This window comes from Bos grunniens, chromosome 3, assembly GCF_055505025.1.
Source record: "Bos grunniens cultivar Pamir isolate PY7600 chromosome 3, Bosgru_T2T1.0, whole genome shotgun sequence".
NCBI classification, from domain to species: Eukaryota; Metazoa; Chordata; class Mammalia; order Artiodactyla; family Bovidae; genus Bos; species Bos grunniens.
Window position 1 is genome coordinate 25,700,145 of NC_141167.1, and position 12,349 is coordinate 25,712,493.

Genomic DNA, 12,349 nt, shown 5'->3' on the forward strand with positions numbered 1-12,349 from the left:
CTCCAGTATTCTTGCCTGGAGAATTCCACAAACAAAGGACCCTGTCGGGCTACAGTTCATGGGGTCACAAGCAGACGGACACGACTGAGCAACTTCCACCCTCAATTACAATCTTCTGGTATTTCCTTATGATCTTCTTTTTGTTTAGAATTCTATTTGCCTGTTTTATTTATCTTACAAGATTTAGGTCAGAAGTACCTCCTCTAGAAATCTCCCTGAACTTCTAAGGTCGATGAAGTACCTCTCCTCTTTGCTCCTATAGCATTTTACATTTATAGCATTTTATAGATCTATTTATATATTGTTTTATCTTCCTTACTAGGGCTTCCCAGGTGGTGCTAGTGGTAAATAACCTGCCTCCAATGCTGGAGATATATAAGAGATGCAGGTTCAATCCCTGGGTCAAGAAGGTCCCCTGGAAGAGGGCATGGCGACCCACTCCAGTATTCTTGCCTGGAGAATCCCAAGTACAGAGGAGCCTGGAAGGCTATAGTCCATAGAGCTGCAAAGAGTCGGACATGACTGAAGTGACTTAGCATACATCTTCCCTACTAGACTGTGGACACGTCAAGGACAGGAAACCTCTATATCCTAGGTCCTTAAATAGACATACAATAAATATTTATGGCCTTCAATTCAATCAACATCCCTAACAGTTAAGGGCAAAGAAGAGATCATAAAACCGATTAATCCATTATCAGAAGTCAAAACTTTCCACAAAATACTTAAACACAAGAACTTAGAATACCTGTTTCACTGAAGTTGGAGCTCTGCTTTGAACAATATTGTAAATTTCTCATGAAAAAGGCAGAAAGAACGTGAGTACCCTCACCAAGTGCTCTCAAATGAAATCAGTTTGAAGCAGTTTTCATTAAGATGGATTGAATGTGTATCGTGAGAAACACTTTATCAAATGTAGTGTTTTACTTAGTGATTAACTATATACCAGTTGATGAAGCTCCCCAAATCCTTTGTAATCCCACCACTCCAATAAACATTTAATGAGTATATAAGTTCAAAAAGCCTAGCAGAGGATTTAAACCTTCAATCTTGTTTTTATTTACTCTTGGAACTCAATTTCTCACTTCAAGTGAAGATTGCTGGTGCTCAAGGCTCATCTGTTGCCCTGGTAAAATTAATGTGTCTCCCACAGTTTAAATTAAACATGTGATGTTTAAGATGAAAGAAATTTAGTAACAATCCCACAGTATCGGTCAAACTTGCCTTAAAATGTTTGAACATAATAGGAAAACTCCTTTCTTAAAAATGATTCATTCAGAAGTTTTTTAAAAAATATCAAAAACAATTTCTTTTAACTTTCAAATGTGCAGTCTGAAAGAAGAGATGAGTTTGATAACTGAATACAGTAGTTTAGCAGTTAGCACTGAAAAGCTTCTCGAAGTAAGACGGTATAGTATAAAATACACTTTTATACGTTCAATCAAAAGAACATCTGCACTTTTACTTGGCCTCTACTGCTTACCCTTGATTTGCCTTTGGTTAAGTAATGTAGTTTTCTGAGCTTCATCATCTCTACAATTGGAATACTGATATTATGTATCCCTATCTCACTGGTTTGTTGTGGGGTTGAAATGAGGTATGTATGCATAGGAAAAAGCTTCACAAGCCATAGTACACCATTAAACCTAAAGCAGTAGTACTATTTCTATACTTTCTAAACCATTGTTTTTAATTTTAAAAGAATCTGTATATAATTTGGTTGATGACTAAAATAAATGTTTCTTCTCAGATTTAATTTTGAATAACTTATCCACTATGCAGATAAATCTTAAGTTTAGAGCAATGTAATAAATGATACATAAACTGCTATTGATCTTCAACTTGGAAAAGAGAAATGAAGAAAGGAAAAAACCCTGGGTAAGCAGAAAAAAAGATAGTTTAGGAGTCCAAAGAAGTCAATGGATTTTGACATCAATCTAATATAAAACAACACATTTAATTACATGAACCAATGACTTTCAGTTGTTAAAATACTAATTCACTAATCAAAAACAATCAATTGTTTCATTAGAAATACCACAAATTATTAAGAATTTATGTTCCTCTAGGGATCAGCAGTCTGAATAAATCCAAATGCCAATTTACTGTACAAAGACATTCAGTAAAAAGTTCTTTCATCTATTACATATTGTATATTTAAATAATATATCATCACTGAAAGTTATACTGTTTCTAATAGCTTTTAAAATGGAATTCAACAGATGACTATGCCTATTTGGGAGCTATATTTAGGTTATAAAAGACGCTTGTATTTTCTGGTTACTCCAACTGCTTAGCAATCTTGCTGGAAAGCAGAGACAAATTAACTCCAAATACATTCATACCCAGGAATGAATTGAAAAATAGATTATTTTAAAACTATAAATATTCTTTCAAACATATTTATGTTCAATAATAAGTGATTGTTTAAATACAATAACATCACCATACAATGATGGACTCTATAACCATTAAAAATCTGATTATAATAAAGTATTCAGCATTACTTAAAAAGCATTCTTGCAAAAAAAAGAAATTCACCTGAATCTAACAAAGCTTTAAGCCTTAATATCCATTTCTCAGGAAATACAGTGATAGAGGAACAAGTTAAATAATATCACAAGGAAACAATCACACAAATCAAGAATTTAGAATAATTTGTAATCATCCAACATGATTTCTTCACAAAGCAAATGTCATAAAAACAGGAGGTGGGGAATAAAGGGGGTGTTTGCTTAAAAGGGTATAAGAAATCTAACTAACAAATATAATTTGTTATCCTTGACTGGATCATGGTTTCCCAATCAACCAGTGAAGTTTGAATATGCACTGGATACTAGATGATGTTAGGAAGTTATTGTTAATTATGTTACAAGCAATACTGGTATTGTGATTCTGTAGGAAAATATCATTATTTTTGAAAAGTGTATGCAGCTGTTTTTATGGGTAAACTATGCTGTCACCTTGAAATGGCTTAGCAAAAATAATGAATACATAAGGGTATCCTAACTTATGCAGTTTGTTTCAATAATTTCAAAAGTTTAACTGCTAAAACTTAAAAAAAATTTGCAACTTTAGATTTCTTTTATATTTGCTTTTATGAATTAAAATAATAAATTCAAAATTATTTCTGCTCCAAAGTTTGCCATTTTCAATCAGAGGGACTGAAACAAAAATTTACCATAAAAATTTATTAATCAAAATCATAAATCTAATAGCATAAATAATGTAGATAACTAAATTTCAAATGCTGCTTCTTTATAAGTATGTAGCAGTTAAACTTTTGAAGTTATAAGGCTTAAAATTCCATTAAAACTTTAGGATGTCCTGTATATAAAGAAGCAAATATGGGGTAAAATTTTAGTGATTATTAAGTCTAGGTATAGGTGATTTGAGTGTTTATTGTACTATTCCTTTACTTTTTCTGTATTAAAAATTATTTTAGTAAAAGTTGAAATATTATAAAATAAAATTAAGGAAATGATCATATAATATTAAAAGGTGAAAATAAGCTGTTTTAACAGGATTATAACATGACCAATTTCTTGTTAAATGTGTAAATAAGTTCAACAAAATATATAATAAAAATATGGAAAGAACATATATCATAAAGCTAATCTGCATTAGAATGTATTCTTTGTGCTTTTTAGTATCTTCCAAAACCTGTATAGAAACTATAACACTGTATTACTGTAAATATGTCTTCAAATATAAAATCCATTTAATATAGTTTTAATAGTTAAAAAATTGATGGTTAAAACAGACTTTACATGGGCTATTCAACTATTCTTAGGGTAAATAACAGTTTATATTTCTTAATCTACTTCACTGAGCTGTCAATGACAGATTTAAATTGATCACTAATTACTGTCTTAGAATTCCATTTTTCAAAGTTGTTTTAGATGAATTTTTCTTTACGTCATAAGTAGAAACTAGAAATTCCAGAGCCATCCTTGCACTCTATTCTCAAAATTCCTAATTCTAAAACTTTTACTCTAACTCCATCTACACATTAGTCCTTCCTTCCTCCCTTTCTTCCTTTATTCATTAAACATTCAGAGTATTTACCTAACCAGGTGAAGAGCAAGATGAAAGGTATTCTTAACAGTAAGGCACCATTAGAAAAGAGTAAGATTACGGGGAAATACAAATAGTACACTACTACTACATTAATTAAGTGTAAGGCAGGAAATGGGAAAAGCTGAAGCTGTACAGGTAGGCAAGAGCCAGATAACTGAGGCCTGGACTGCAGTGTCAACATATAAATAGAATAATCACATAGAATCTTCTTGCTCAAAATATAACTACTGATTTCTTGTTACATATTTCAATCTTCTTGATTTTAAGATCACAAAGCTCATTTCTGTATTCAAAGAAAAATCTTTTTGTTGTCTAAAATGACTTTTAGGAAAAAACATTACAGTTATTAGATATATACTATTAGAATCATTTGGGGAAAAGACTGAAGGACAAATCCTTTAGCAAGAAACTGTCAATCACATAACTAAAAAGAACACAAGTACATAGCCTGGTCTCTTTTAAGCATGTCCATCCCTTTTTCCCCCTTAAAAAAGAAAGAAAGAAACCCTATTTCAAAGCTTGACAAAGTCTTCTGCAAGAGCCAGTAGTACTCTTATCATACTACTGCTCTCTGACTGAAATGGGCATCTTGGTGATGATTAGGTTGGGAAATGAACCAAAAATCAAGTCTTCAATCTGAAAAAAGAGGAAAACATTAAGCATTGCCTCAGGCCTGGTGGTAAACCTACGGGATGCATTGTTTAATTAAAAAAGGTAAATTGCACTTACATCTCGGGCTTTCACATAGAAGGCCTCTTGAAAAGCTGCTTCTAATGAGCCAATAAAAAATACAGGATGGCAGTCACCATATCTATAGGAAAAATTGTGTCTATTAATTAAAATACATTTCAAATTTACTTCAAGTTTCATAAGTCTAACCAATAACTTTTAAGTAAATGTTGGGGCTAATGTCTCTTTCAGTATAGACAAAACATTGAAGAATTTCTTTAAAGGCGTCATTAGTGTTTTGAACTCTTCTTGGCCTCTAGAGATAGATCAGAACACTGGAATTGTAAGTACATCAAGCAAATGGACTTAGTAAGTGCCCCATTGCCATTTATAAATAGTAATTCCTGGTTACCTATTTCCCTAAGATTTTCTGATTACAACAGCCTTAACTTTCCATTTTAGTTCATTTATTCTGGAAGTCCAACACAGAGAGAAAAGATGGTCCCTTGCTAAGTTTCCAAATTATATTACATCAGAAAATAGAACTAAAGAGAAATATCATTTACATGAAAATTTAGGTTTAAATATTTAAACACCTTAGGAGAATCTCAAATACACAGAAAAATCTGTATTAGACTATTAAAAGAAGAAATGCTAAATGATTCCAAAAAAATTAAAAGATTCATTTACATTTAAAAATGTTTAATTGTCTTTTTATCCAATAATTTAAAAATATTTTGTTTGTCCTAGGATATACTAAAAATTAGTATCCTATACCTAGTCCTTTTGGACTTCCCTAGTGACTTAGCAGTACAGAATCTGCCTGCAGTGCAGGAGATGTAGGTTTGATCTCTGTTGCGAAGATCCCCTGGAGAAGAAAATGGCAATCCACTCCACTATTCTTGCCTGGGAAACCCCATGGTCTGAGAAGCCTGGCAGACTATGGTCCATGGGGTCACAAAAGAGCTGGACATGACACAGCGACTAAACAACAGCAGCCTAGTCCTTTTGCAAATATCGTCAAGATATTAAATTAGTAATCCATTTATTATGCTTCTATAATGACATAGAGATAAGATAAATACATCTCTGAAGTGGCATAAGTAGTTTATAGTTATCTGATTGGAACACTCTATATTCACTATCAGGACTATATTTATAGATAAATGTATACTTTAAATACTTTAAGGATAAATTTTAAAACAATCTATGATTAAAGTTGTTTAAAAAAAATCACAGTAGCATTAAAAGAACATTAATTTATATAGTTAATGTCCTAACCCTACCTTGAAGAAAACTCTGCTGTAAATTGTAATAAGGCATCTCCTTCATTTTCTGCGTTTTCTGGCACTAAAAAACAAACAAAAGAAAAAACAAAAACAAAAAACCAAAACAAATAGACACAAAAAACAAACCACATAACATCTAATCCCACATATAAGAAATATATTTAATCAATAAAGAGGAAATAAAATTAAATTTTCGCTTCTGTGATATATCTGAGAAGACATTTTAACTCCAGCTACATTAGAAGATTTCATCAAACCTTAAAAAAGAACCCCCAAAAATGTCAAGCTCATGAATTTTTGAAAACTAACTGACACAGTCTTGCTAGGTATTCAAAATATGTGCCAGTCATCACTTATGATTTCAAAGTTTTCTTGAAAATGACATCTTGTAATTAAATTATATAAAAAGGCTCTCAAATTAAAGACCTAATGGGAAAAATCAACTTTATGTAAATATCACATCTATTTCTGCCCATAAAGGTTTCCTAATTTCGGAGTAAATGAGTCATTTATGTGCTTAGTTTAACAATCGTCTTGTATGTAGTATCACTTAAGATCCTACACTGCATCCTGTCAAGTGCAAGTGAGGGAGATGGTATAGTTTACTTTTTTCCCTCCAAAGATGGGTGAATGGAAAAATAATATAACTGCTGATAAAACTGGTATCTCTAATAAGATGTGTGGTGATAACTACAGTCACAAAAAGTACAGCTATTTTATCAACTTCCAGGCTTCAAGTAGATAGACGAATTCATACATGTGAAACAAAAGTTACATTCCCTTGAGTTTTTAATGAATTTTACTAAAGTATTGGGAATGGTTGGGCTTAAGATCAAAACTTAAGAGGCTCTAGTTCCTATGAATAATGTCTACTTGCTACATTTTATCTCTCCAAACCTGAAAGTCAGGAAGAAATTCTTAAGTTCATCGCTCCTCATAAGTTTCTGAACTAGGAAGGAGAATCATAATGCTGGACCCAAGGAGCTATTAATACTCACTCATTGGAGATTTTCTCAGGGCAGATGACGCCATGCCGAATACTTCTCCATCATCCACCCCAAATTCGGAAGCATCTTCAAAGTCATCTCCATCACTATCACTAACCATATGAACATCGGTGCTTTGCTATTTAAGAAAAGTCCTATAATTAGTTTCATACTGACTTTAAGAAATCAAATTCCTAACATACAAGTTATATAATCACAATAGGGTATTAGAATTATAAAAATTTTATTAAATAAGAAGCTATTTGCTAGAGTGAAGCTTAATATTTCTCATTTTAAGGCTTATATACATATATGTATTAAATATTAAATATATTTCTAATCTTGCTATGATACCCCTATACTAAAGGATGGAGGCTGAGGGAAAATGAAGGATGCTTACAAAATCAATGAAGACTGGGGTTTTTATTAGTTTTATCCCAAGCATATAGTACACAATTAAGAGCACAATAAACAAGGAAATGGGTAAAATCTAAGAGGTCAGAGATAAATAAGCTGTACAGGTCTTTCAAAAAGCTTATGGGTAGGAGTAATGATAACATTTTAAAACTTGCCATTTCCTAATTGCAATGGTTCTCAAATTTCTCATTAGTGAAATATGGTATGCCACCTCCATGGTATTTTTGGAAGGTAACACAAAATAATATATGAAAGATCTTTTAAAATGAAGGCTATTAAATGAGATGCTTCAATTACAATGATGCTTCAATTCAGTAAATGTTTACTGAGAATTTACTACATGCTGGGCACTAGTAAACATGTTCTGTTTATTTTGTTTTCAGCAACATCAATTGAGATGTAAGGTACTACAATGAAAAACATCACTTTCAAAATGTGAATTCAGCCCCTGATCTCTAAATTAGAATGGGATTTCAAACATTAAAAAAAGTATTTAATGTTCTGGTTGCATTTGTGCTGGGCCTTTGTTGCTGCCAACGGGCTTCCTCTAGTTGTAACACACAAGCTTCCTCTAGTTATGGAAAGGGGATACTCATTGCAGTGGCTTCTCTTGTTGTGGACCATGGACTTTGGGGTGCACGAACTTAGTTGTCCTGTGGCACATGGGACCTTTCCCAAACAGGAATCAAACCTCTGTTTTCTGCACTGGCAGGCAGATTCTTAACCACCTGACCACCAGGGAAGTCTGGGATACCAAACATTTGAATTGGGTTGTGAATACTGACAAATATTCACATCTTGGATAACAAGGGTGCCCCAGCAAGATATCTGGCTAAATGCCTGTCTGTACTATGTTTAGTAAATCAGGTCTACAAAGCTCATTTAATAAATGAAGTTTCTGTATTTTAAATTATGGTGGTATGTACCTAAATTATTAAAATGTATTAAAAGGAACTCAGGAGCAAAGATTCATGAAACTTGTCTAGAGGGGATATTATAGTTCAGTCAGTCATAGAATTATAGATACTAAAACTGGGATTTTAAAGATCTCTCACTAACGGTTTTCATGTTTCTTTTCACAGAGTTACCTAGCTGTCCTTTGTTTTTGTTCAGTCGCTCAGTTGTGTCCAACTCTTTGTGACTCCATGGATTGCAGCATGCCAGGATTCCCTGTCCTTCACCTTTTTCCCAAGTTTGCTCAAACTCATGTCCATTTAGTTGGTGATATCATCCAACCATCTCATTTTCTAGTGCCCCCTTCTCCTCCTGCCTTCCATCTTTAGCAGCATCAGGATCTTTTCCAGTGAATCAGCTCTTCGCACCAGATGGACAAAGTACTAGAGCTTTAGCATCAGTTCTTTCCAATGAATATTCAGGACTGATCTCCTTTAGGATGGACTGGTTGGATCTCCTGGCAGCCCAACAGACTCTCAAGAGTCTTCTCTAGCACCACAGTTCAAAGGCATCAATTCTTCAGTGCTTAGCCTTCTTTACTGTCCAGCTCTCACATTCAAACACAACTACTGGAAAAACCATAGCTTTGACAGTACAGACCTTTCTTAGCAAAGTTATCTCTCTGCTTTTTAATATGCTGTCTAGGTTATTCATAGCTTTTCTTCCAAGGAGGAAGCGTCTTTTAATTTCATGGCTGTAGTCACTGTCCATAGAGATTCTGAAGCCTGGGAAAATAAAGTCTGTGACTATTTCCATTGTTTCCCCATCTATCTGCCATGAAGTCATAGGACGGGATGCTATGATTTTAGTTTTTTGAATGTTGAGTTTTAAGCCAACTTTTTCATTCTCGTCTTTCACCTTCACCAAGAAGCTCTTTAATTCCTCTGCATTTTCTGCCATTAGGGTGGTGCACTGGCAAATATGAGGTTATTGATATTCTCCTGGCAATCTTGATTCCACCTTGTGAGTCATGCAGGAGTAGATATTATGGTCATCTGAATTAAATTCACCCATTCTGGTCCATTTTAGTTTACCAATTCCTAAAATGTCAATGTTCACTCTTGCTATCTCCTGTTTTGACCATTTTCAATTTGCCTTGTTTCATGGACCTAACATTCCAGGTTCCTATGCAATATTGTTCTTTACAGAATTAGACTTTACTTTCACCAGCAGACACATCTACACCTGGGCGTTGTTTCCACTTTGGCTCAGCCTCTTCATTCCTCCTAGAGCTGTTTTTCTGCTCTTCTCCAGTAGCATATTGGACACCTACTGACCTGGGAGGTTCATCTTTGAGTTATATCTTTTTGCCTTTTCATACTGTTCATGGGGTCCTCAAGGCAAGAATGCTGACGTGGTTTGCCATTTCCTTCTCCAGTGGACCACATTTTGTCAGAACTCTCCACCATCACCCGACCATCTTGGGTGACCCTACATGCCTTGGCTCATAGTTTCATTGAGTTAGGCAAGGTTGTGATCCATTTGATCAGTTTGGTTAGTTTTTTGTGATTGCTGTTTTCATTCTGTCTGCCCTCTGATGGATGAGCATAAGAGGCTTGTGCAAGCTTCTTGATGGGAGGGACTGGCTATAGGGAAAACTGGGTCTTGTTCTGGTGGGCAAAACTAGGCTCAGTAAGTCTTTAATCCAATTTTCTGCTGGTGGGTGGAGCCTCAGGCCAAATGCAACCTCTTTCAAAAGGACTTATGCTAGCCTGAAATAATGTTGACTCGGCAGGCTTTTCCTCCTTGGGCATAACCAAACATTAATGCCTAGACTTGTAACATTTTCCCTCTTATCTTAAAGACAGTTTCCCCAATGGTTTGAATAGAGAAGGTACATAATACTAATTGGAAAAATGAAATGAATGGCTCTTGCCCTAAGCATCTTCTATTCTGACTTTACCACTATTTCTCACAGAAGCCTTGGTTCCATTTGCAATCCTAATGTTTCTTAAGTGTTTTGCTTTGTGGAGTCAGAATCTCCTCTTTATTTCAGCAATTCAACAGCTTAAAAATTTAAACCCTTTCCCATATCAAAACAGCGAGGGAACCTACTCTTCAAATACATTTTCTAGGACCATAACTATACTTGAATTCCATCTGTGCTTCAGGTAGGCAAATATCTGGAGCATGAACTGCCTTTGAATTTTGAGGCTCAGTCTTTAAACAGGTAAAGGCTCAGGATATAAAAGGTACATTCCTTTAGAGTACTTAGCCAGGCTCACAGGCAAGTGGAAAGAAACAAAGGTCCAGTATGACAAACTTTCTCGTATTCGCAGTCAGTTAAGCTATCATCTCAGCCTTCACTTAGTCTTGCCTATCACTTACCCTCCCTTTAAGAGGCATCAGATTAAGAAGGAGGTTTGGAGGACAGAAGGATAAAAAAGAAAGAAATTGTTCTATAATTATCCCCACCCCCTCACTGTTTTACCTTACTCTCTCACATATATCCTTTCTCCTAATCTAGTTTTCAGACAAATAAAAACCTCTTTTCATAAAAACAGGACTTGACCTCATACTAGGAAGGTGATTTTAATTTTGTGCCTATGTAATGCATCGTTTTTTCTTCACAAAGTATAGAATTTCCAATTCTCTTAAGAGAGAGATCCTAGAACGACAAACCCTACAACAACAACATCTTCAAAGGAGGCTTTTTAAAAAGCCGATTTTGTTGAAAAAAGTATATTTCACATATAAATTATTGAACTATCTGCAAGAATGAGCTACTTAATTATGTATAAGGAACTCCCAATCTCTTCACATTTTCTTATCGGCCATCTAACAGGTTAGGAAAAGCTTTGTCCAAAAAATGAGATAAATAATCTTTTCTCTTTAATGTTTGCTGATGAGAATAGATAATCTCTTGGTTCAGAGATGGTTGCCCTAAAATTCTTTGAATCCAGAGAACTATTTATTCAGAATTTTTAAATAAAGGTAAAAAAAATTAGTGATTCTATTTTGGCTTATTGCATTCAGTTATTCCCTTTATCATTTAAAATATATCCATAAGCCCTACTAAGTGCTATATAGCCTGGACTTGGATGAAAGATATATAGTGTATGTTCTCTCATGGAATATAATGTAATACATTTGTGACCCTAAGCACTGTAGCCCGCCAGGCTCCTTTGTTTATGGGATTCTCCAGGCAAGAATACTGGAGTGGATTGCCATTCCCTTCTCCAGAGGATCTTCCTGACCCAGGGATCGAGCCTACGTCTCCTGCATCACAAACAGATTCTTTACCATCTAAGCTTCAGGGAAAATCCAATGTAATATACAGTTACAGGTAATTATAATAACTAACAATAAGTGTTAAAAAAAAGTGTGAAAAATAGAGATCTCTTCAAGAAAATTGGAGATACCAAGGGAACATTTCATGCAAAGATGGGCACAGTAAAGGACAGAAATGGTAAGGACCTGAAAAGAAGCAGAAGAGATTAAGAACAAGAATACACAGAACTCTACAAAAAAGGTCTTAATGACCCAGATAAGCACAATGGTATGCTCACTCACTTAAGAATCAGACATCCGGGAGTGTGAAGTCAAGTGGGCCTTAGGAAGCATTACTACAAACAAAGCTGGTGGAGGTGATAGAATTCAGCTGAGCTATTTCAAATCCTAAAAGATAATGCAGTTAAAGTGCTGTACTCAATATGCCAGCAAATTTGGAAAATTCAGCAGTGGCCACAGGACTGAAAAAGGTCATTCCAATTCCAAGGAAAGGCAATACCAAAGAATGTTCAAACTACCATACAATTGTGCTAATTTCAAAGGCTAGCAAGGTAATGCTCAAAGTCCTCCAGGCTGGGCTTCAACAGCACATGAATTGAGAACTTCTAGGTGTATAAGTTGGATTCATAAAGGGCAGAGGAATCAGAGGTCAAATTGCCAACATCTGTTAGATCATAGAAAAAGCAAGAGAATTCCAGAAAAACATCTACTCCTGCTTCATTG

General features: G+C 34.5%; 1 protein-coding gene across 3 annotated transcripts in view; it reads right to left on the minus strand.

Annotated features, from left to right (window-relative positions):
* Positions 1 to 12,349, minus strand: part of FAF1 (Fas associated factor 1) — a 497,001-nt gene that overhangs the window by 143,556 nt on the left and 341,096 nt on the right. For 2 of the 3 annotated variants that reach the window (XM_086387547.1, XM_086387559.1), the window contains exons 10-12: positions 7,037 to 7,163; positions 6,036 to 6,099; positions 4,810 to 4,891 (exon numbers count right to left, since the gene is read on the minus strand). In XM_086387547.1, coding sequence (XP_086243673.1) covers positions 4,810 to 4,891; positions 6,036 to 6,099; positions 7,037 to 7,163 — 273 coding nt within the window. Of the gene's footprint in view, positions 1 to 3,907; positions 4,717 to 4,809; positions 4,892 to 6,035; positions 6,100 to 7,036; positions 7,164 to 12,349 lie in introns of those variants that run through there. The other variant, XM_086387570.1, reaches the window with a different exon arrangement.